At 43.1% G+C, this 25,674-nt stretch overlaps 1 protein-coding gene and 1 long non-coding RNA gene across 3 annotated transcripts in view; one reads left to right on the top strand and one right to left on the bottom strand.

The window, feature by feature from the left end:
• LOC135114778 (aromatic-L-amino-acid decarboxylase-like) overlaps positions 1-22,592 on the top strand; it is a 36,181-nt gene extending 13,589 nt beyond the window's left edge. Inside the window, exons 3-16 of one of the 2 annotated variants that reach the window (XM_064030847.1) lie at positions 43-208; positions 795-865; positions 2,086-2,322; positions 4,743-4,842; positions 5,522-5,625; positions 8,197-8,264; positions 8,623-8,713; positions 9,193-9,386; positions 10,921-11,066; positions 11,361-11,440; positions 15,118-15,268; positions 15,596-15,668; positions 21,605-21,688; positions 22,250-22,592. In XM_064030847.1, the coding sequence (XP_063886917.1) occupies positions 43-208; positions 795-865; positions 2,086-2,322; positions 4,743-4,842; positions 5,522-5,625; positions 8,197-8,264; positions 8,623-8,713; positions 9,193-9,386; positions 10,921-11,066; positions 11,361-11,440; positions 15,118-15,268; positions 15,596-15,668; positions 21,605-21,688; positions 22,250-22,577 (1,893 nt within the window). In that variant the 3' untranslated portion in view covers positions 22,578-22,592. Of the gene's footprint in view, positions 1-42; positions 209-794; positions 866-2,085; positions 2,323-4,742; positions 4,843-5,521; positions 5,626-8,196; positions 8,265-8,622; positions 8,714-9,192; positions 9,387-10,920; positions 11,067-11,360; positions 11,441-15,117; positions 15,269-15,595; positions 15,669-17,100; positions 18,085-21,604; positions 21,689-22,249 lie in introns of those variants that run through there. The other variant, XM_064030848.1, reaches the window with a different exon arrangement.
• Positions 17,917-25,674, bottom strand: part of LOC135114782 (uncharacterized) — a 51,117-nt gene continuing 43,359 nt past the window's right edge. Inside the window, exons 2-3 of the long non-coding RNA XR_010275673.1 lie at positions 19,792-19,814; positions 17,917-19,538 (exon numbers count right to left, since the gene is read on the bottom strand). This is a non-coding gene — a long non-coding RNA (uncharacterized LOC135114782). The remainder of the gene's footprint in view (positions 19,539-19,791; positions 19,815-25,674) is intronic.

The raw sequence follows: 25,674 nt of genomic DNA, 5'->3' as shown, positions 1-25,674 counted from the left end.
GCTCCTCCTACGCCATTAACGCATACTTCCTCTCCCTCATAGGTAACTCACTGGCAGCACCCCAGATTCCACGCTTACTTCCCCGCTGGTGACTCCTATCCCAGCCTTCTTGGTGAGATGCTCGGTAACGGCCTGGGGTGCATTGGCTTCTCTTGGGCCGCCTCCCCAGCTTGTACGGAGCTTGAAACGATAGTGCTCGATTGGTTGGGTAAGTGACTTCCTCCCCAGCCGCCACCATTACCTACAAACATCCCATTCTCCCACAAGCAACTCCCACAGTACCAAACATTTTATCCTAGACTCACCAGGTAACTTCCTCTCGCATCCCTCCCCCAAGTATCCATCTCTATTTCTACTATTTACCTCCCAAGAATCTCCCAGTACCTATCAACCTTTCCGGCATCTACATCTCCGTAACCTAATTTTCCCCTACTCACTACCACTTCTCCAGTTTCACCTATTATCTTGTGTTCCTGCCTCCTCCAGTAAGTACTCGTATCATAAACCTTTCCCATTCCCATACCTCGACCTTCCCCAGTTCACCAGCCACGAAGAACATCCGTTTTAATTAACTCTACGGGTAAAGTTTGTCAAGTTTCAGTAAATCTACGGATATCGTGTTCCATGCATCATTCACTCTACGGTTTCTCGCCGTGAAAAGTCTATGGGTACTGCTTATCACATTTCACTAACTCTGTGAATAAAATTTGGGGTGTTTTCCTAATTCTGCAGTGTGTGTGTGTGTGTGTGTGTGTGTGTGTGTGTGTTTATTTATGATTTTTTGCCTCCAACAGGTAAAATGGTCGGTCTTCCAGAACAGTTTCTCTCCTTCAGCGAAAACAGTAAAGGAGGAGGAGTTATTCAGGTAAAGAAATCTCTCTCTCTCTCTCTCTCTCTCTCTCTCTCTCTCTCTCTCTCTCTCTCTCTCTCTCTCTCTCTCTCTCTCTCTCTCTCTCTCTCTCTCTCTCTCTCTCTCGATATAACAATGAAGTTCAGAGATAGAAAGACAGACAGAGAAAGAAAGAGAGACGGGAACGGAGAGGGAGAATGTGTACCATCAGATAGCCCATCCTCTCCAAATGGTAACAGAATCTCTCTCTCTCTCTCTCTCTCTCTCTCTCTCTCTCTCTCTCTCTCTCTCTCTCTCTCTCTCTCTCTCTCTCTCTCTCTCTCTCTCTCTCTCTCTCTCTCTCTCTCTCTGCCGAAATATGTACATGACGTTTCCTACATATCGTTTCCTACATATTTCCAATTCATCTCTCTCTCTCTCTCTCTCTCTCTCTCTCTCTCTCTCTCTCTCTCTCTCTCTCTCTCTCTCTCTCTCTCTCTCTCTCTCTCTCTCTCTCTCGCCTTATCTCTTTACTTTCCCCCTCAGTAACCATTTTCTTTTCACGCCTCCGCCTCTCCCTCTACTGCTCTTGTGTCAATATACCTTTTACCTTTCTCTTCCTCATATTTTTTTACTTTTTTTTACTTACTTTCATCTTCACCTCGCGACACGCTCCCTCCTCTTCCTCCTCCTCCTCCTCACATATTCTTTACACATTCCTCACACTAGCATACTACCCACCTGTCTCTTTCCCATTCTCTTTTCGGTTTTCAATCAAACATTTTCGCATCTTCCTTGTTCCTACGTAGCATTGTCGCACTAATCGATACACCACAGCACACACGTCTTCTATATGCCTATACAATCTTATTTCCATGCACATCCTTCCATCCTTCAGCCTTACAGAATATTTAATAGCTCTGCCACACCCCTACCAAGAAATAACACTGTTTATGGAATTCTCAGCACTTATTACATCTACGACACTCACAATCATTCCACACCATCAACACCAATAACTCTATCTGTAAATTTGCAGAACTTAATTTTTCTACTTCTCTTAAATAGGTCTCTGGTGTTGAACTCTTAAATAGGTCTCTGGTGTTGAAGAAACTAAATTAAGTTGGCATTCTTTCGTTTGTCCTTGTTAACATTTTTCACACTGTTCCCGGTGTTAAAGGGTGAGCAGACCAGTGAAGGGGTTAACACCACAAAAACACTAATCTAATAGACCCATTCTTCCGCGCCTTCTGCAGGGCTCCGCGTCAGAGTGCGTCTTTGTGTCCATGCTGGCTGCTCGCGCCCACACCATTCGTCAACTGAAAAAACAGCACCCATTCGTGGAGGAGGGCGTGCTGCTGTCCAAGATGATGGCGTACTGCAGCAAGGAGGCACACAGCTGCGTCGAGAAGGCCGCCATGATGGCCTTCGTCAAACTGAGGATTCTGGAGCCTGACGAGAACCAGAGTCTTCGGGGCGCCACGCTACAGCAAGTATGGGCTTTTATTTATTTTTCAAGTAAGGGTGTGACACTGGCCAAGGGCAAGAAACGTATGAAAAAGATGCCCACTGAGATGCCAGTCCCTAAAAGGTCAAAAAAGGATTAAAAAAAATAGGGGATTGTCTTAAAACCTCCACTTGAAAGCGTTAAAGTCACAGGCTGGCGGGGGAGTCAGGATGGGAAGCTGTGGTGAGGGAACGAAAGGAGAATAGCGGAGGGAGGGAGGGAGGGAGGGAGGGATGATGAAAGAAGCTGTGATGAGGGAAGAGAAGGGAGGATTGGTGGCGGAGGAATAGTGAAGGAAACCATGGTGAGGGAAGGAGGAGGAGGAGGAGGATTGGAGAAAGAGAGACAGTTAAACAAAAGAGATGAGGGAAGGGAATAGGAAATAAAGAAGGATGAAGAAAAATAGAAAAGCATAAGAAGACTAGAGGAACTGATAGTAAAAAATATTTGAATGTTTTAAGGAATAGAAATGAAAGACGATACAGAAGAGAGAGAGAGAGAGAGAGAGAGAGAGAGAGAGAGAGAGAGAGAGAGAGAGAGAGAGAGAGAGAGAGAGAGAGAGAGAGAGAGAGAGAGAGAGAGAGAGAGAGAGAGAGAGAGAGAGAGAGAGAGAGAGAGAGAGAGAGAGAGAGAGAGAGAGAGAGAGAGAGAGAGAGAGAGAGAGAGAGAGAGAGAGAGAGAGAGAGAGAGAGAGAGAGAGAGAGAGAGAGAGAGAGAGAGAAACGAGTGCGACTTCTGATATTAAGTTGGGGAAAAGTTTGAATGGGTAAACGTACAGGTATGACGAGAAGGGACGCGGGAGTCAACCTATGTAGAGGCGAGTTGGTAAAGTACAAAAGGAATTGTGAGGCGCGGAGGGGAGAGGAAGCCCAAGGAAGGTAGAGGGAAAAGAGGTCGAAGGATGTGAAAGATGGACGTGGAAGAGAAAGATGAATAAATGCATAGAATGAAAGAAAGACGAATAAGTGAAAGGAATGAAAGCTGTAAAATGTGGGAATGGAACACACACACACACACACACACACACACACACACTCAACACACACACCACCACACACACACACACACACACACACACACACACCAATTTCAGATACGTCCAGTGACTCCTCCTCCTCCTCTTCCTCCTCCTCCTCCTCCTCCATTGGCTCTTTCCCTCCCGCTATCTCCCTTTACTACCGCAAAATTACTCCCCACTTCCACTCACAATGAAGCTGAAGAGATACTTGGTTCGGGGGCAGAGGGCGGAACACACGTGAGGCGAAAGAGTTAAGGAAGAAATGTGTGTGGGTGTGTGGTGTGTGTGCGTGTCTGTCGGTCTCTTGTTTGTGTGTGTGTGTGTGTGTGTGTGTGTGTGTGTGTGTCTCTGTGTGTGTGTGTGTGTGTGTGTGTGTGTGTGTGTGTGTGTCATATCCAAATCTTCACCATTCTTTTTCATTCATACTTGTAACGCTCGCTTCCAGTTTCCCTCTTCTCCCTTGCCTTCTCTCCCTTGTCCGTCGGTCCGTCTGTCCCTCTTCCCTACCTCCTCTCCTCTCCTCTCAGCTTCTTTCGTCCACCACACAATGCAAAGCTATTTACGTATAAACTCGACTTGTCAAGTGCGGGAGGAAAGGAGGGAGGAGGATAGAGGGATGAGGAGACGGGAGGGAGGGTGGAGGGAGAGAGAAATTACCATACGATAAATTCTCTAGCTCGTCATTTCTGAACAGAGAGATTTTAAGCTTTTTCCAAAACGGAGAGAAGGACGAGCGGGAGATGAAAGGAAAGGGAACGAAATAAAAAAAAAAAACGGGTGGGGAAGAGGGGAAAGTGAGAGGGAAGATGGGAGCAGGGAAGAAAAGCAAAATAAGGAGGAAAAGGGAAGGAAGGGAAGGCAAGAAGGTAAAAGCAGAAGGAAATGGCGGAAGAAAGAAAGTAGGAATGATGGAAGGAAGGCAGGCAAGGTGATTGTGAAGAAGGAAAGGAAGGAAGAAAGGCAGGCAGGAAAAGATGATGGGAAAGAAGGGGAAAGAAGGAAGAAAGAAGAATAGAGAGATAGGAAGTACATTAAAGGGACTGATCATCTACCTGACACCACCAACCTCCTCCTCCTCCTCCTCCTCCTCCTCCTCCTCCTGTCTTCTCCCTACTCTCCATCGCGCGATAGCTATTAGGAGAAAGGGAGAACAGGTGTCCATCTAACAAAACCTGCCATTCACCACCCACCACCACCACCACCACCAACACCACAACCACCACCACCACCACCACCACGCACCTCATTCTTTCTATCATGCAACTGAGAAAACATCAAATTCATTAACTACTTTTATTGGAGAGGTTGTTTTTATTGTGCGTTTGTGTGTGTGTTTACGTCATCACTTCCCCCCTTCCCTCTCTCCTGACGGTGGCCCATGTCCTCAGGTGATGCAGGAGGACAGAGCAATGGGTCTTGTGCCCTTCTATGTGGAGACGACCTTGGGAACCACCTCCTGTTGCTCATTCGATAACCTGGCGGAGATTGGTAAGTCCTCCTCTTCCTCTTCCACCTACTCCTCCTCCTACTACTGCTGATGCTAATACTCTTTCTCCCTCTTCCATCTGTGATTGTGACAGTTATCCTTTCCCATCTGCTTCCCTGTGCGTGTGTGTGTGTGTGTGTTTTCTTGATCTCCTGTGTGCATTGTGATATTCTGTCCTCTCCGCCTCCACTCATCTCCGCATCTCTTTGATTCTCTCTCTCTCTTCGCTCTCTCTCTCTCTCTCTCTCTCTCTCTCTCTCTCTCTCTCCTCTCTCTCTCTCTTCTCTCTCTCTCTCTCTCTCTCTCTCTCATTGTTTAGTGATGTTTATTCTCTTATTCTTCTTTCGTACACTGTTTATCAGCGCATTTCCCTTGCTTGCCTACTTCTGTGTTCTTTTACTCTCGTCTATCTACGCGGGAATAGTTACTGGTACATTAATTGGTAGTTTGTTGTAGTTGTTACTGGTATACCTAACTGTTATTGTTACTCGTAGTTATTGAGAAACGTTGTTATTGAGAAAACTTCTTAGGATTCATAAACGCTGTTATTACTGGCTGTTGATGTCACTAAGAAGCGATGTTATTGAGAAACGGTTGTTGTTAATGATAGTTGTTACTGATCTACGCAATTGTCAATGCTATAGTTATTGCGCTTACTACTGACGGCGGTGTATTTTGCAGGCCCCGTGTGTGAGGAGTTCGGAGCGTGGCTGCACGTTGACGGGGCGTACGCTGGCAGCTCCTTCATCTGCCCTGAGCTGCGAGGACCAATGAGAGGCATCGAGGTAAGTAAACAACCCCACTGTTTCCCTCATTTCCTCTTCACTTCCCATTTTTTAGCTTCTCTTTCTATTCTTCATTCCTCTTTGTCTCTTTTCTCCTTTTTTTTCCTTTCTATTCTCGTATCCTCTTTTTCCTTCCCCTTCAGTTTGCCCCTTTTCTCCTTTTTCCTCTTTCTATTCTCGTTTATTCCCTCTCATTTCCTCATTTTCCTTCACTTTCAACCCCATTTGTCCCTTTTCTTCTTTCTTCTCTATCTATCTACGTTTTCTCCCTCTTACTTTCTCTTCCTTTTCCATTTTTTACCTTGCTTCTTTCTATTCTTCCGGCTCGCTTAACCCTTTTCTCCTCCTGTTCGTCTTTAACATTTTACTACTTCTTTCTCCTTTCCTTTGTTTTCCTTTTCTTTAGTTATCGTCCCTACTCGTTTACCACCCTCTTGTCTTGTTCTTTTAATAATCTCCCTTCTTTTCCTTTAATTTCCTATTCTCTCTTATCTCCCCTTTTGTCTACTATTTACTTTTCTTTCGTATCTTATGTCTTCTCTTTCCAGATATTTTATACCTCTCCTCTCTTCTCTTATTTCGTCTATTTTATTTCATCTTTAATCTCTCTCTCTCTCTCTCTCTCTCTCTCTCTCTCTCTCTCTCTCTCTCTCTCTCTCTCTCTCTCTCTCTCTCTCAAAGGCACCTTCCCTCCTGCCTTTTTTACACACACACACACACACACACACACACACACACACACACACACACACACACACACACACACACACACACACACACACACACACAGCCTAAAACCGGTCAGAGAGTCTAAAGGTCGTGCAAATCGGTATAGCTTGGCCAAAAACACGCAAGGTCAGCGAAGGTCAACAGCGTGGCCTTCTGCATATTGGAGGCGAGCGGCGGGGTCACGACATTTCAGAGGTCAGGTTACGTCCGGGAAGAAGAACGAGGTGGTGGTAATAGTGTACGTGCAGCAGGAAGAGGGCAGCAGGGGGAAGAGAGTGGAAGAGGAGAGACAGAGAGGGAAGATGGGAGGGAGAGAGGAGGTGGTGAGAAAAATATCCATCTGTGTAGGTTTAGTTTGTCTCTTCCTCCTTTGTATCCGTCTATATGTTTATCTCTCTCTCTCTCTCTCTCTCTCTCTCTCTCTCTCTCTCTCTCTCTCTCTCTTCCTTGTGCTCTTTCTTCGTGTTTTTTTTTCTCGTTTTTTTTTTCTTCCCTTTCTCCTCTCTTCCTTTCTCTTTCCATCCTTCTCTTTTCCTTCCTTCATTTCTCTCTCTCTCTCTCTCTCTCTCTCTCTCTCTCTCTCTCTCTCTCTCTCTCTCTCTCTCTCTCTCTCTCTCTCTCTCTCTCTCTCTCCCCCCTTTCTCTCTATTTCCTCTTCTATCACCTATCTAATCTCTCGTTTCTCTCCTTTTCCCTTTCTCCCTATCCCTCCTTTCACCTCCTCCTTTTACCCTTTTCCTTACTCTTTCACCTTTTCTCCCTCCATCGTTCCTGTCCATTATGCCCCTTTTTCCCTATCCTTCCGCCTTCCTCCTCTCCTTTTTTTTCCTCCAAATGCTCCTCCTCTCTCTGTACTCCCCCCCTTCCCCCCTCACCTTCACAATCGCCTCTTCATCACCACGAAATTGAGTGTTTTGTAATGTAGGTTTCCACTCACCTGTAAAATGCCTTGACTAGTGCACAGGTAATGGCCTTGATGTGTTAACGTGAAGGTCAACAGTCGAGGTTTTGTTAAGAGTTTCTCGTATCATTTTTTTTTTTTTTTTTTTAGTTTGATTTAATTTTTTTTTTTTCTTCGGTGTAAGTTGAAGCGCATGGCGGTGTGTGTTAATTGAACGAAACGGCCGTGAAAAGTATTAATGAAACTGATGCGAATTTTCTCAATGGTCGTTCTATTCAGTGGTGTATGTTTTTTATTTATTTTTTATCTATTTATTTATTTTCTTTTTTTGTGTGTGGTGGGCTAATATTTCTGTGGTAATTAGGTATTTGTAGGCTGGCATTCACGGCTGGCAAAAATGTGGTTGAACTTTTTTCTTTACATCCCGTCAGTCTTCCTCCTTCGCTCTATTCCTTGCACTCGCCTCGTGTCGCTGGTTCATTTTGGTGACTTCTAGGAACAAGTTGAAGTAAAAGATATGCTTCACTGTAAATGACTCCTCTCTTAAAAAGTTGTATTTTAAAAGTAGCAATCTTATTATATTTACTTTTCCTATATATGAGTTACACACACACACACACACACACACACACACACACACACACACACACACACACACACACACACACACGTCCTAGTTTTTATATACACTGCCGCCATTAAGCTAAATTAACAGAAATCACTACTTGTATTCCTCGATTAGACTCATAAAAACTTCACTCCATCTAGGTGGCAGTGTTTCTCCTGCCGTGTTTTGTTTAAGAAATGAAAGTTGATATTACTTGAACATTTTCGTAACCATATTTGCTCTTCCCGTGTTATTAATATTTGTTCTCCTCCTCCTCCTCCTCCTCCTCCCCAACCTCCTCCTCCTCCTCCTCCTCCTCCTTCCCCGCAAACAGTACGCCTCGTCATTCAACTTCAACCCAAACAAGTTTATGCTGACACACTTTGACTGTTCACTCATGTGGTAAGTGTGTGTGTGTATGTGTGTGTGTGTTAGATAGTGAGGTTTTCTTTTTATTTTATTGTAAGGTTGTGATGAAGTAGTGCTGAAGTAAAAGTAGGGTAATCGTATGGCGACTGGACAGGCACTGGTGATGGTGACAGTATGGTGAGGAGTGTGGTGAGTGAATGGGGAACTGTGGTGAATGAATGGTGGCTTTGGTGGTTTGTGAATGGTGACTGTGTGGTGAGTGAATGGTGACTGTGTGGTGAGTGAATGGTGAATAAGGTGACTGTGGTGTATTAATGGTGACTGTGTGGTGAGTGAATGGTGAATAAGGTGACTGTGGTGTATTAATGGTGACTGTGTGTGTCCTCGGCAGGGTGCGGGACCGGTTCAAGCTGACTCAAGCCCTGGTGGTGGATCCTTTGTATCTACAGCACTCCTACTCTGAGAAATCTATCGACTACAGGGTAAGTCTCTCTCTCTCTCTCTCTCTCTCTCTCTCTCTCTCTCTCTCTCTCTCTCTCTCTCTCTCTCTCTCTCTCTCTCTCTCTCTCTCTCTCTCTCTCTCTCTCTCTCTCTTAGTTATTCACTCACGCGCATCTATTCATTTATGCATCCCAGTATTCAAATATCCATTCATCCATCTGTCCCTCTCTTCTACTTTCCCCATTTTAATCTCTCTCTCTCTCTCTCTCTCTCTCTCTCTCTCTCTCTCTCTGTTCACATCTGCCTATATCTCTCTACATTCCGGTCTTCATAATTGCATCCGTACTATATAAGTTATCCACCCATCCTTTTTATAACTATACCTAACTATCCGGCTCTCTTTTACTCTTCTATGTTACGTAATTCATCAATCCTATTACATTCGCCTTACATTATTCACCCCTCTTATTTACAAACTTATCCACCCATCTAACCACGCACCCTTCCCTCCCCTGGCCAGCACTGGGGCATCCCTCTCAGCCGCAGGTTCAGGGCTCTCAAGATCTGGTTCGTCGTGAGGAGTTTCGGCATCGAGGGACTGCAGAAGTACATCAGGGATCACTGTCGCCTGGCGCGTCGCTTTGAGGCCCACGTAAGGAAAGAGCCAAGGTTTGAAGTGGCCAGCCCTGTCCATCTCGGCCTCGTCTGCTTCAGGTTGGTGTTGTGTGTGATGAGTGTTTCGTAAGGGTGGTCTTGGCTTGGTTACTCTGCTTCGTTTTGTTTCTTAAGGTATTTTTATTTTGATGTCCTTATCTTTTTCTTGGTGTTTGTTAAGGGTAATACTGTCTCGGTGTTTAAGGGTGAAATTGTCTTGGTTACTCTGCTTCGGTTTGTTTTTTTTAGGGTATTTTTATCTTAAGTGCTTTCCTTCTCTGCGTGTGTGTTTCTTGGGGTATTCTATATCTTGGTTACTTTGGTTTTCTTAGTGTTTCTTGAGGTATTTTAATCTTGGGTACTTTCCTTCTTTCTTTGTGTTCCTTCGGGTGTTTTTATCGTGCTTTCCTTCTCTTCCTTAGCGTTTCTTTAAGTGTTATCTAGTGGCTTTTCTTCTTTCTTAGTTTCTCTGGGTACTTTCAGTTATTAGTTATTTTCCTTCTTTCTTAGGATTTCGTAAGGGTATTCTTATCTGTTTACTCTGCTTCTAGTGTTTATTTAGGGTATTTGATTAATCCGTTGCTCTTTACATAGCAGATAATTATCTAGTTTTACATATCTTTTTTTTTTGTTTTGTTTTTACCGTCCTTTTTTAAATGGCAAGTTACTATTGTCATTATTTTCTTCGTGACGTATTTTTTTTTCTGCTCTCCTTTTTATTATAAAGAGGTCATTATCGTTGAGACTTTTCCTGTTTAAAACCTAATATCTTTCTCAACGACATGCTAAATCTTTCCCTCTGAACGGCAAATTACCGCTGTTATCAAATCTCTCTCTCTCTCTCTCTCTCTCTCTCTCTCTCTCTCTCTCTCTCTCTCTCTCTCTCTCTCAAGGTTACGTTCTCCGTTAGTCTCATTCTCTTCAAACACCAGGGCTTGTCTCATCCTCACTCCCCATCCCTACTTTATCGCCAAGTAACTCCTATACATACACCAGATCATTAATGTTGTCTTAATATGACTTTCGTATAGTTTCCAAGTTTAACTCTGCGGGGAGGGATGCTGTATGTTAGATGTTTTTTTTGTTGTTGTTGTTGTTCCCTCAAGTTAAGTTGTACTGACGTCATTAGGAAAGTAGTGACAAGCTGAGTACGAGAGAGAGAGAGAGAGAGAGAGAGAGAGAGAGAGAGAGAGAGAGAGAGAGAGAGAGAGAGAGAGCGCATCACCGTAATAAGTATTCTCTTCTATCTTTAACTTTTTTTTTTTGGTCTATCTTTCTATATATTTCCCCCATTTTCTGTCTTGATCTTTCCCTTATTATCCATTTTGCATTTCCCTTCTTTATTTTTTTTTACCTTTGTCTTTCCTCTTTCTGTAATGTTCTTTTCCCATCTTTGTCTATCATTCTATTATTCCTTCTTCCTATTTTATCTACCTATATTCTTCATCTTTGTCTTTTATATGTCTCTCCGATATTCTTTTTTCACTTTTTATATCTCTCTCTCTCTCTCTCTCTCTCTCTCTCTCTCTCTCTCTCTCTCTCTCTCTCTCTCTCACACATCTAACATCTGTAACTCCTCCCGCGGCTTCTTCAGGTTGCGAGGAACAAACGACATCAACCAGAAGCTGCTGTCATCAATCAACGCCTCAGGAAAGCTGCACATGGTCCCAGCTTCTCTCAACGACAAATATGTCATCCGCTTCTGCGTGTGCCGCCAGACTGCCACGGAAGAAGATATTGGTAAGTCTCCCTTAAACGTCTCCGTTTTCTTTCATGCACGTTTTCTGTTTCCTCCGTTTCGACATGTCACTGAGATTTTCTAAGGCCACTAAGGCTATGAATAAGGTTCTCATAGCTGTTGTTCCCACTCATGAAGCAGAATCCTTGTTAAGTTATCATTAGAATCATGAAAGGACCTTCGATAACCCAAGTAACCTGTAAATGTTGAGAAAAGATTACAAGGGCACTCTCTCTCAATATTATTTTCTTTTTCTTTCTAACTATCGATCTAACGGCCGCCCCTCTCCTGCACAGACTACGCCTGGGAAGTTATCAGACAGTTCGCCACAGACGTTCAGGAAACCAAGCCGGAGATCATCGAGAACTACAGCCAGGTACAGTCCATCCGCCAAGTTTTCGCTACCAGTCTAATCAAAGAGCTTGATCTAAGATTAATGCAAAAACTTAAATAGTAATGAACAGTAAAAATTTAAGCTACAGCACTGAGACGCCTTATGCCGTCCAGCGAATCTCCTCACTTCCCGAACCCATTTCAGGACCCTAGATCACCAAGGAAAACTGGAAGAACTGGATAAAGGGAATGCAATGTTTGGAGACTTGCTACAGACACAGCTTGTTTAGGCGTGGAGCAAAGACAGTGTCAGCTTGCATTTGATCCTCTAACCCTAACAACTGCTAGGCCCGCTGTCCATTCTGCCTTACTCGTCGAGCTTTGTTAGGCTGACTCTTAATCCTAATGTAAATAAGAGAAGACTTGAAGCGTCAGAACAAGACGGAGAGTGGTACATGCAAGGTTATTCTGCATCCATTCTGCCTAACGCACTAACAATTCTGCTGCTTTGACTCTTAATCCTGCCATAAGTAAAAGGATGGGGCTTGAACATCGGAGAACGCAAGTGATTGAGGCGAAACCAGTGTACAGTATTGGCGGTACTATTCGACTAAGCGCATACAGTAACTAAACGTATCGCAATATATCGTTAACTTTACCAACAAGAATCTTTTTGTGACGAGACCCAGGTGAAGGGGGGGAGCTGACTAATCAAGGTATACAGGGGTAGACTCCTCCCCACTGCAGAGGGGAGAGGAAGAGGCGTGAGTGCGGAGGAAGGGGGAGTTTTTAGACATGAGGACCGGGATTTGACTTACGTCCGGCGAGGCTAAGGAAGGAAGACTGCCCGTAAGTGTGAGTGGATAACGCGTCCCTGGAGAGTGACGGGGACGAGAGAGTGCAAGGGATGGTTCAGTCCGATTGAAGTCGACGGAACGGATTGGTCCCTTGCCGACAAAGGTGTTCCGGGAAGCTCGTCCTGGAACTCAGCGTAGTGACTTTTAGTTGTATTACGACATGAAGCTTGTTCAGGTTTTTAATGTCAACTTTTATCATTCTACCTAGTTATAGGGACCTGATGGAGACATGATGTGATGCCGATGTTTAATTCATTCGAACTGGATGTGATACAAATAAATCCTGACAGGCTTGACATCCATGAGTGAATGTGGTTGTGATAAGGAGATACGGTGATGTGACTGTGATAAGGAGATACGGTGATATGGAAGATACGAACTTTTACAATAAATGTTTCAGAACTTTGATTATTAAAGAGAAATATCAATTCACTCGTGATGTATCCTTTTTATTATCGATGAAAAACTACATCGAATGAGAAACCTCTTTGGGAAATGTAATGTGAATCTTGCAATGAGCGGGGACAGGGTGGATGTGGGGTGACGCAACAGCAGGCCTGGCAGGCATGACGCGCACTGCCGGCAGTGGCAGATGAATGGCAGTATTGTCCTCCTGTGTGGGCGAGTGTGCATGTGGACGTGTACTTGCTCTATAGTTAATAAAGATAGCTGCATCACATCACACACACAATCGTTTTCCAGTTCAAAAATTCAAACCAGCGCATGGTCTTTCCTGTCGTGCAAATCGTCACTCCGTTGACTGAAAATAAGGACTTCTGACTAGTGACATCGGAGGGCGTAATGGTTCAACGTCTTCAAGTTTTTTCAAGTGCAAGGAAGGGTAAAGATTTGCTAACCAGCTTCCATGTGATTGGGGTTCTATATCTTGTCGGTCCAACAGGATTTGCACAGTCCAACAGAACTTGCACACTTTGGCTTCAGGCTTAAGGGAGTTCCCATAATCGTGTGCCTTCTTAGACTACCGTACTCTGCGGTTCCAGCCGTGGTGTCTTGTAATACCCATTACTGGTAACTTGTCTGCCGTTAATATCTGATGCTTTCTTCCTTATCTGTTCTTGTTACTGCTTCCTGTTCTTCTTACCGCCCCCCTGCTTGACACATCTTGCTTCAATAACAGGGGTACTTTCCTGCATTTACTGTTCATATATTTCACTAATGTAATCTGTCTACCGTCTCCACTATGAACAACCACGTGGAGGTGTTCACTCCCTCTGCTTTCACTTATCATATGAAATAACTGGAATGCATGTGTTCTTCCAATTACAAAGACTTTTAACTTTCACAACTCTGGCTTTTAAAAAACAGACAAAAAATAAAACTACAGTGGCAATGTACGTACATACAATGGACCATCAAAATTATACTTATCCTGAACTTGTCTTACTCCACTCGATCTTTATCAGAAAAAAAAAAAAAAAAAGCAGTTTACATGAAATTCTGTATACAGACGAAACACACACACACACACACTATACCAGCCCTGATTCCTCATCATCCTTATTCAGCAATAACTTAAAAAACGTACATTTGTTACTGTATAAGGACAATTACATGCATATGGTCTAAAAATTATATTTATGTAAAGAGTAAAAACAAGTAAGAACTAAAAAACAAGTAAGAACTAAGTCATTACTCCATTTAACTCTTACTTGGCAATAACTCTAAAGCCACCCTCCCTACACACCCAAAAAAATAAATAAAATAAAAAATAAAAAATAAATAAAAAAAGTTTACACGCAGTTACTAGAACGACAAAAAAAAAATTACACGCAGTTACTAGAACGACAAAAAAAAAAGTTTACACGCAGTTACTAGAACGACAAAAAAAAATTACACGCAAGTTTACACGCAGTTACCAGAACGACAAAAAAAATTACACGCAGTAACTAGAACGACAAAAAAAAAAAGTTTACACGCAGTTACTAGAACGACAAAAAAAATTTACACGCAGTTACTAAAACGACAAAAAAAAAAAAAAAGTTTACACGCAGTTACTAGAACGACAAAAAAAAAAAAAAAAAAAATTTACACGCAGTTACTATAACGACAAAATCAAACAAGTCCTGACTGAACTCTATACTTAATCAAATCGAAGAAAGAGAGATTAAATGCCGCACAGGACATTACGACTCCTTCAACCACAAGCACCACAACCACAACCACCACCGCAACACCGAGGCCCAGTGACGTGGTTCTGCAGGCAACTCACTCACGTCACAACACCTGCTGAAAAAATGTGACTTCTGTCGATTAAGAGAACTGAGTGCCTTTCAAATCGCTATCAATCTGCAATCTTAAGTTAACGCCACTCTTAACGACGCTCCTGTTTCAGACATTATTCTTGCTAATGACGGAGACTAATATCACTCATCCTTACCATTCTTCCTCTCTACAGTTCTTAATGGAATGAAATGTACACTTTTTCGTCCGCTTTCCTTAATTTCTACCTTACAACAATTGATATCAGCGAATACTATCTTATCTCTCAGCTTTCCTTTCTTCATGCAAGTCAATTTCAACTTTTTTTCTTTCTCCGCTCATTCACTTCTTTGCGACGAATGAATAAAACTAATTCCAATTTTATTCCTTCATTCATCTACCTGAACAAGGCGAGTTGCATATTTATCCTTCCTTCCTTTCCTTCACAACTTCTTTCATCCGTGTACCTGAGATGGGCGAGTTTCATTTATCCTTCCCTTCCTTCATGTCTCGTGCTGCTGAGGGTGACTGGTATCCAATTTTTGCTCCTACTATTGGATAACCTCATAGCTACAATACCCTTATCACTATGTATGCCCTCTTCCCCTTAACCTATTCCAACTTCATCGGTCCGTCCTTGCAGCTGAAGAAGCCAGTGGAGGCCGAGGAAGAGGTGGTGAAGGCAGAGAGGGTCAGGAAGCAAGACGCCAGCCTGCAGTACAAACGTTCCTTCTTCGTCCGCATGGTGTCTGACCCCAAGATCTACAACCCCAAAATTGTTCGCAGTTTGCCATGTAAGTGACTCCGGATGACAAAAGTAATGCTGACAGTGATAGCTGGTCTACCTTTCGCTACTTACTGCTGTTGTATTGTAGGAAAAAAGGTATTCGAACTTTGAGTCTATTCTTAAATATTTGGGTGATACGTAACTGGTAGAACTTCCCTACTGAACTATTTGGCAGGGAAAAAATAAATGTCTTTCTTTGCTTACTTAAATTGGCGAAAAAAAAATGTAACTGGCCTCATTTTTCCTATATACTAAAAGAAATTAATCCAGTAGACTCAATCCGTCCTCCTCCTCCTTCCATTCCTCGCTCACCTGCCACCTTCCCCACCCGCAGCCAACAACCCAAGGCGCCACACAACCTCGGAGTCCAGCGAAGACAGCAACGTCTCCATCAACTCCCCAACTATGTAAGTACCTCATGACATCACCCTTGACATCACCACTGCGCCTCCTTCCCACTCTGACAGCCACACCTCGCCTACCTATCACTCACTCTATCACTGCACCTCCCTTCCACCATGATGGCTACACCTCGTCTTTCCGCGGTTCTCTACATCTGTACACCTCACCATACCACACCGTGACAGTCCACAAACTCCTTATCCTTACCTAGTCTTACTCTTATCTACTCTTCATTATCATTGCACCTTCCCATCAATTCTCACAACTACACCCTCACTATCAACTGACGCCTACCCTTACATTCTTCTTATATCTACACTTCTCACCTGTTTTGCACATGTTTCCTTGCTTCTTTACACCCAATCGCTCACTCTTTCACTGTAACTCTAGCTGTAACTAACCCAGATCTGTATAACATTCACGCCCACCTTTGCATCTCTCTAACCGACTAATTACCAATGTACTAACACCTCATTCACACGTAATACACCATTAACTACGCCTATATTTTCATCCGTATCCTCTATGTTAGTTGTCTTCTCTATGTTGTCATTGGTACAGTGGCTTTGTGTTGTCTGCCTGTGTGTCTCTGTAACAGTTGAGTAGTGCCTGTATTTAGCATGAATCTCATTATTATTATTTTTTTTTTTTTTTGTTTCTGCTCATATGATACTGATATAAACCTCTTGTTTTAATCATATTATTTTCTGTCTCTGCATCAATATATTTTTTTTTTAGTTACCCTTCCTCTTATATTAGTGACAAGCATTGGCCAGTTTTCTTTGTTAAAAAAATAAATGAATAAATAATCCCCTTCCCTGTTATCTAATTTTGAGGACATATTGAGTTATCAGTTCCTCGCCCCCGTTAAATACATTGCTTCAGTGTCCCCAGAAGCCTCCCTCCTGAGGTGAACCAAACACCGCAACACTGTTTTATGTTATGACTTCCCTAAGATGTTCCACAGTCCTCTCTTTTAAGCGAGCCAAGTATTGCCACAGTGTCCTATGTAGGTTGTTCTAAAGTCCCCCCTAAAAACTTGCCATAAACTGACCCAATTACTGTTATAATACCTTTTGTTTCCCTAAAGCGCCCCAAAAGCTTCCCTTAAACTAAGCCATTTACCGCCAAATGCCCTACGTTGCCCTAAGGCGTCCCTATCCCTTAAAATGAACCAGTTATCGCTACAGTGCCCCACGTTTCACAGAAGTCCCCAAAAGGCTTCCCTTAAACTGAGGTAATTACAATTACAATGCCCTGTTTCCCTAAAGCGCCCCAAAAGGTTCTCTTGAATTGAGCTTATTACCTCCCTAAAGAGTCCCTTCCATTAAACTGAGCCAAGTAGCGCCTTGAAGTATCCCTGCCCCTTAAACTGAGCCGAGTAGCACTAGTTTTGTATGCTGTGTCCTTATGTTGCATGCCGCCCTTCCCCTGCAGCGATCTTGATGTCCTGGAAGAACTTATGCAGCGCAGCGACCTGAAGGAGGTGCTACAGGAGGCGAAAAATAAGGACCGCAGAGCCCTTATTAAAAAGACAACCAGTGACCTATCGGAGCGGATCCTTGTGGCCCCGTCCGTGTCACAAGAGCCGGAACACTGAGCCAGGCTGGAGTGGAGTGAATGGAGTAGAATAGAGTAGTGGAGTGGAGTAGGATGAAGCACAGGGTAAAGGGGGGAATTTTTATCTTGAGCCTAAGAAGAAGAAGAAGAAGAAGAAGAAGAAGAAGAAGACGAAGAAGACGAAGAAGAGGAAGACGAAGACATGAAAGGTTACAATTCTGAACGTGTACTGAATGAGTCACATATCAAATTACTAAGTTAGTCGTTACTCTATTTTAGCTCTTAAGTAGGGGTGTATTTAGAGATGAGTTGCCTCGTCAATAGAGGAACGTTTGATGTGATAGTCTTCAACACTCAGGTCGTACAGTGGTGGGCCGATCCGAAGTGAGACTCAACGATCTTAGCGTCCCACAGGCAGGGCAGCAGGACCCGCCTTGTGTGTGGGGCTCATCTCAATCGTGCATTCCTTTCCTTAGTACATGTTTTTTTTCTTTAGTTTACGCTCTAAATGGTGTTCTGTTAAAAGCCCGTGGCATGTCCGTTTTCTTTTTGTTGATTTTTTTTTCTTTTGTAGGTATTACTTATACGTTTTGATTATTGTTGTTATTTTTTGTTAAGTTCAAGTTATTTTATATGTAATGATTGTGTTTTTAACTAATGTATGTGTCCTCGTGTGTATGTAAGAGAGAGAGAGAGAGAGAGAGAGAGAGAGAGAGAGAGAGAGAGAGAGAGAGAGAGAGAGAGAGAGAGAGAGAGAGAGAGAGAGAGAGAGAGAGAGAGAGAGAGAGAGAGAGAGAGAGAGTACACTGTTAAATCATTCACTTTTTTAAATAAATATTTATCTTTTTAGTACTTACAGAATGAAGTATATTATTTGAACCTTTTATTTTCATTAATGGTAAACGATTCAGTTGATAGGCGAGGATGATTTTCTGTCATTTATTCATCACTCAACACAAGAACAAGACAGACAATGATGGTCCGGTCAATCTTGTCCTTTATCTTCTACATCCCAAGTCCCTTTTTATACCTGCAAAGATTCGTGTGGCGTGCATGGCTTTCTGTTATTTAAAAGAACACAGGAGCACAGAGGTGGACAGAATTATCATATTCCTTGCCTAATCAGTTCTGAACTTTATCCTTTTTGAATTACCGACATCAATTTAAGTTGCATGGATGTTATTTTTTTTTTTTAAGAGCACGATAACACAGCAGGCAATGGACGCCACATCAATCCCATCCACGACTAATGAATCCCAAGTTACTGGCGAGATTTATAAGCACACAAGAACAAAGAAAAAAAAAAATAAGCTTGAATCTCTCCTACCCCTTGCATACTTTTAATCCCAAATCATATCCTTTATAAAAATTGCTAACAAGATTAATTCAAGTGGCGTGGACATCATTTTCTTTTCAGTATTTTACAAGAACAAGAATACAGCATTATTAATTATACAGGAACATATTTTCACACATTATAAGAACATATATCTTAAGAACATAAAAGAACACAGCAGAAAAATATGGAGGAGTCTACCTGTCCTTTGTGTAGCCTCGAAATCTGATCATCAACTAAACACAGACAAACAGACAGGTACCGATGACCAGGTATGTCCACCCACACGAATACCAACACAACAATACTGACAAGGCAGGCTTTAACTTGACTTCCTGGACGCACAGATCACGTGTCGCGTCGGTAAGGTTGGTATGCATGGTTTGACGATGCTGAAAAGCCGATTTATGCCCCTTATTTTGAGGCGGTCTGCTCTCCCACCACCATTATTTTCAAAGGCTACAGAGATGATAAGCTGGGTTTTCAAGAGTGTTTCTCCTGCTAATAATATGGAAATGTTACTAATCCGTCGCTAAAACCGTAAAAAAAAACACTCTTAAAAACTCGTGTAGCTTCAAGCATTTTTGAAAGCATTGTGGGTGCGGCGCAAAAGTCTCAGAATATGATCTTATTTCCCAAGTCATAATGGCAAGCATCCTAGTGTTTCTCCTGATAATAATATGGAAATGTTGCTAATCCGTCGTTAAAACCGTAAAAACACCCTTAAAAACTCGTGCAGCTTCAAATAAAGTATTTTGAAAGCAGTGGGGGTGCGGCGCAGAAGTCTCAGAATATGATCCTATTTCCCAGGTCATAATGGCAAGCATCCCTAGTGTGCAGGGGTGCCAACTGTTGCCACCGTAATCACCAAACGTGTTAAATAATATTGTCCATTGTGTCAGAATGTTGACCTTTTATTCTTAAGCCTTTCTCTGTTAAGGTCGTCTTCCGCCAACATTGAGGTCACTGTAGTAAATTGCTTGGTTGGACGACGTCAAGAAAGAAAGAAAAAAAAAACAAAGAAACGAGATTAATTTCATCTTTACAATATAGAAGTACATTTTTAAGACGCTGTAGTACAAGAAATAAGTCTTTTAAAAGTAGTAGATAATGATGATGGGAAAGACTGACTAGCAGGGAAATAGTTAAAGATAGTTTTGGGAGCTACTGTACAATCATTCAAGATACAAAGGAAGAAGCGACCTTAATGTAAACACTGTCATAACACTCACCACTCCCCACCGCCATGTCTTTTCTGAAATAGAGAAAAGCAGCGAGCTTAGTACAGTGAAAGAGAACATCACATCACTACGCAGCTAAAGGGACAGTGATGAAATTCTTTATAAATATTGTACCTGTAATACCAAGAATACATAGGACTCCACTGTCGAAATTAATCAGTCATTCAATCAATCAACTCTCTCTGCTCTCTCTCTCTCTCTCTCTCTCTCTCTCTCTCTCTCTCTCTCTCTCTCTCTCTCTGCCTATTCATATAAGAAGGATCACACACTGAAACTCAATACAAACACGTACGAAGGAACAGCCAGACATGCAGATATCACCATGTAAACAAAAGAACAAGAGTACAGAAGCATGCCACAATATAACCCCACGAGACACACACGCAGCTTCACATGTAATCAAAACATCATCAAATCTATGCGCACTTTATCACGGGAATACTAAAAAAAAAAAAAAAAAAAAAAAAACATTACTTTTGCCCTTTATTTCCCATATCACTGCTTTAAAAACCCATAACAAGCTTCCATTTCCCTCCTGCCACTGAAACTACGCCATTTATTGTGTTTAAGAGAGTCAAGACATCTCAGTAAACACAAATCTTTAGTAAAAAAATCCTTAATATGTGTGCAATATGTATGATTTCCAGCGTAAGTATCTTTTTTTTTTTATCCTGTAATCATTATAATTTTCAACTTTATTACCCTTTTTCTTCCCCCTTCCATTCATCAACATTTTATACATGTCTTTTATCAATCCTGACACGCTGTATCATATCCTGCTTGTCTTTTTTCTCTGTTACTCGCCTGTTTCACCTCTTCTCTTCTAAGTTACACGCTTATTTTTTCTAGTACACCTCGCCTCTCTTTTGCTATACCACTGTCTCCTCTGTTGCATCTCCCCTCTCCTGTTGTGTCATTGTTTCCTGTTACACCTCTTGTCTCCTTTCCACACGTTTGTTTCATCTATTACATCTTTTCTCTCTCTCTTTTATTTCTCTCGTTATACCACTTCTCTCTTTTGTTACACTTTTGTTTCCTCTGTTGCACTTCTTCCCTGTTTTATTACACGTTTATCTCTTCTTTTTTTTTACCATACCATAGACAGTCCCGCCCTTCTCCTTCTTCCCTTCTCTATATCTTTCATTATTTCCCTATTATTTTCTTCATTGTCGTCTTTTTCTTTCCTCCTGGACTGACTTTCGCCTATTATCTAAATCTTCTCTTAAATTTTCAACCTTCTTTTTTTCTCTTATTTTCCATTAAAGATCCTATTTGTCTCTCTTTCCTTGGTCCTATCCCAGCTCTTATTGTCCTCTTTCTCATCTCCAGTAATTTATCGGTTCTAATCTCTCCTCTCATTTCCATAGTTCTCTTTCCCCTCTCACATCCGTTCTCTGTCCCACTCCTTCCTCTTATTTTCATGATTCCCTTTCTCCTCTCCCTCTATTTCCTCCATTAGCTTTTCTCGGACCTGATCATTCCTCTTACTGCTATGGTTCTCTTCCCCATCTCCCTCTCCCCTTAGTCCTTCTTGGCCCCCCCCCCCTGCCTCTTGCTATCATTCTCTTTTTTCTCTCCCTTCACAAGTCCTCTTCAATGTTCACCTCGTTCCCTTCTTAGTTCCTCTTACTATCATTCTTTTTCTTCTCTCCCTTCAAGTCCATTTCGATTTTTCTTTTCTCGTTCCCTTCTTGGTTACTCTTACTATCATTCTCCTTCTCCTCTTCCTTCAAGTCCTCTTCATTTTTCGTCTCCTCGTTCCCTCCCTTCTGTTCCGTCTAACTCCTGCCTGTTTGTTTTGCAGTTCCTCCTGGATCTCCTGGCCCCTCGCCTTCCTACTGCAGGGCGTCTTTGATGACCTTGTGGATGACCCCGCCCTCCCCGTAAGGTCAGTCCCCTCCTGACCTCCCTCCCCCCACTCCCTGCCAAGCGCCCCGCTCTTTGTTCTCCCTCTGCTTGTGTTTACTAATTTGTGTCTGTAGGAGTGAGTCAAGTTAATAATGTCCTGCTTTCAGTGCTAAGTTATGGATTATTTTTCTTTGAGGTTATGATTGCAAGAACCATGTGTGTGTGTGTGTGTGTGTGTGTGTGTGTGTGTGTGTGTGTGTGTGTGTGTGTGTGTGTGTGTGTGTGTGTGTGTGTGTGTGTGTGTGTGTGTGTGTGTGTGTGTGTGTGACGAGTCGGGTGTGGAGGCCACCAGGAGCCTATTTTCCTCACAAGCACGAAGACTTTTACCGGTTCTTCTTAAAATCCCGAAGCCTAACGACAGACGTATAGATGGACAAGGTAAGGTGAATCCCTCCAATTCCTCCCTCTCCTTCCCTTCAATAAACTCCTCTCTCTTCCTCTTTTCCGTCCCTTATCTCTAAATGACCTGACCTTAATGCAACGTGTGTTTGTGTACCGGATCCTAAGAGCCGCCCCCTAAGAGCCGCCATGTCTCCCTCAGGTTCCGCAACTGGAACACCACGCTGCGTTTGAAGGGTACCTCCCCGTCACGCATTGTGGAGAAGATCGTGGAGCGCCGGTCCCCACAGCCGTCCCCCAGCACGTCCCCGCTGCCCCCAGAGGCCCAATCACACCAAGGGCCCTGCTGCCTCGCCCACACCAGCACCAGCTCCCATTACCGCTCCCCGTCTCGCTCGCAGCAGATCCAGCCGCAACGGTGCCTGGGGCAGAACACCTCCCATTGCATCTGCTGCTGCGAGTCTATAACAGCGCCTTCCTCCAACAGCAGCAGCCGAAGCACCTCCCCGAAGGCTAACGGCAAGTGCTAAGGTGACTCCCGACTGAGGCTACTGACGAGGCTTGAGGCGATGCTCCTGATGGTGCTTCGTCAGGAGGTGGAAGAGGAAGATGAAGAGGAGGTCAAAAGTTCAAGTTCCTGATCCTTAAGCAGGTGGAGGCGATGGAGGAGGAGGAGAGGAAGGTGCAGGAAGGGTGTTGCTGAGGGAGAGAGTAAGGTGGGCGGCGTGCGGGAAGGAAGAGGCAAGTGAAAGAGATAACAACAAGAAAAGCAACGACAATTAAAGGAGGAGGTAGGGGAGAAAAACACGTCGTTAGAAGAACAAGAACAAGAACAAAATAAACAAGAACAAGATATAAAACCAAAAACAACACAAAACAGACGCAGACCCAAAACAAGAAAACGAGAAACCAAAGAAAACGGACCCAACACAACACTTGAGGGGACACTTCACTAAATCTTCCATACGGGGACGGGTGACAACAGACCAGACCAGATCAGGCCGACTCACCAAGTCCTCAACGCCTCACTGCCTCGTGCGCGCATTCCACTCCAGGGCGCAGTGCAATGGTGATAATGGTGACGATAGTGACGCATAGTCAATGGAAGTAGACTCATCACCACCTCCATCACCACCATCACCACTGTCACTGTACTATATATTAGCTTTGCCATTGTTATGCTTCCGTGATTCTACTACAATGAATGAATGTATGAGTGTAATAAGGGGAATGTAAACACTTAAGCTAAACCAAAAGTATTATAAAACAAAGCCAGCCAAGCCAAGCCAAGCTAAGCCTAAAGACCTTATCAATGCTCTCACCGTGTTTACCTGTTGTTCGCATGCCAGAGAGGCCTATTTTAAGGTCCCTAAGCCTATCAACGTACACGTACACAGCCTATCACAGCAGTGTGTGTGTGTGTGTGTGTGTGTGTGTGTGTGTGTGTGTGTGTGTGTGTGTGTGTGTGTGTGTGTGTGTGTGTGTGTGTGTGTGTGTGTGTGTGTGTGTGTGTGTGTGTGTGTGTGTGTGTGTGTGTGTGTGTTGCTGTCCTTACTTTCTGCCTTTCAGATTTATTTTCGTAAATGTCTTTGGGAGAGAGAGAGAGAGAGAGAGAGAGAGAGAGAGAGAGAGAGAGAGAGAGAGAGAGAGAGAGAGAGAGAGAGAGAGAGAGAGACTCCACTATTTCCTGCTTCACTAATGGGTTACACTCCCTCTCTCTCTCTCTCTCTCTCTCTCTCTCTCTCTCTCTCTCTCTCTCTCTCTCTCTCTCTCTCTCTCTCTCTCTCGTGTAAATAAACAAATAGGTGGTGATAATAGCCTTTCTGATGACGTCACTGTTGCGTCACTAACATCACACCCTTACAACACACACACACACACACACACACACACACACACACACACACACACACATATATGTAAGTAAATAAATACATTGTTGCCACGTGTCGCCAAATAAATATAAGTGCAATGCTTGATGTTTATTTTCTCTTTTTTTTTTTATTAGTACAGAAGAACTCTCTCTCTCTCTCTCTCTCTCTCTCTCTCTCTCTCTCTCTCTCTCTCTCTCTCTCTCTCTCTCTCTCTCTCTCACGTCCAAAAAACACGTGAGGCAGACTGACCTTTTAACACACACACACACACACACACACACACACACACACACACACACACACACACACACACACACACACAGGTGAACTTTAAGTCATATGCTACCCTCTCACACTTCCTCCCCTTTCCTCCACTCCCTTCCGCACTTTATCTCTCTCTCTCTCTCTCTCTCTCTCTCTCTCTCTCTCTCTCTCTCTCTCTCTCTCTCTCTCTCTCTCTCTCTCTCTCTCTCTCTCTCTCTCTCTCTCTCTCTCTCTCTCTCTCTCTCTCTCTCTCTCTCTCTCTCTCTCTCTCTCTCTCTCTCTCTCTCTCTCTCTCTCTCTCTCTCTCTCTTTTTATCTTTACCTCTTTAATAAGCATAATTTTTTTCTTTATTCCTGTTCATCCTTCCATTCCTTCCCTTTCCTCCTCCTCCTCCTCCTCTTATTTCAACATCCTTCTCCTTCCTTATTCACCCTCCGCTTACGTTAATACTTTTATATTTTTCTTTCTCCATTTTCCTTCTTCCTCGTCTTCTTCTTTATCTTCGTCTCCTTGTTCTCCTGTAAATAATTTCTTCCTTTTTTTCGTTATGTTTTTTTTCCTATTTCATAAGTGATCTGGCTTTTTTTCTGTTCCTTTTCTATCATTTTCTTCTCTTCCTCCTTCTCCTTTTCTTTCATCTTCTATTCTCCTTTTCATCCCTGCCTCAACACTCCTGTCCTTCTTCCCTTTTCACTTTACGAGCAAACACCACTTTTTTTTTCTACCTTTTATTATCTTCCTTTCTCTTCTCTCCCCCTCTACCTTCCTTTTCAGCAAACACCACTTCTCTCTTCTTGCTTCTGTTTCTCTCCTTTCTTCAAACTCCCTTTTCATCCTGTCCTTTTTCCCTTTTCACATGACGAGCAAACACATCTCCTTTCTTCCTTGTATTCTCTTCCTTTCTCTCCTCTCCCCACTACCTTCCTTTTCAGCAAATATTACATCTCTTTTTTCCGTCCGTTCTTTTCATTTCTCTAACTTCCTTTTCATCTGCATCTTAACATTCCTCTTCTTCCTTATCGTCATTTGAGAAAACACTACTTCCCCCTTCATCCTCCTGTCCCTTCTCCCCCTCCCTCATATCATTACGTCATGCATCATTCCCCCTCCCCTCCCTTGCCTTCCCCCCTTCAGGATATCTCAGGCAGGAGGAAAACGTCCTTGAGGAAAACTTAAGGGGTGTGTAACAAAGAATTACTTTAAAACTCTTCCTTGTTCAGTGATTATGTTCCTTTGTTACACACACACACACACACACACACACACACACACACACACACACACACACACACACACACACACACACACACACACACACACACACAAGCTATCCTACAAATCAAGTCAGCCTTCTTTTTTTGACGCGCTATTGCAGTTGTCATTAGTGAAGAGGGAATACAAAGGAATACAAAGGAATACAAAGGAATACAGTCCTTGCTAGGCTACTTTACACTACGTACATTGCTTACTTACATTAAATAAAGGATA

This window comes from Scylla paramamosain, chromosome 28 (genome assembly GCF_035594125.1).
Source record: "Scylla paramamosain isolate STU-SP2022 chromosome 28, ASM3559412v1, whole genome shotgun sequence".
Taxonomy (NCBI): domain Eukaryota; kingdom Metazoa; phylum Arthropoda; class Malacostraca; order Decapoda; family Portunidae; genus Scylla; species Scylla paramamosain.
Note: the sequence above shows the minus strand (reverse complement) of the source record. Positions and strands in the feature narration are given on the sequence as shown.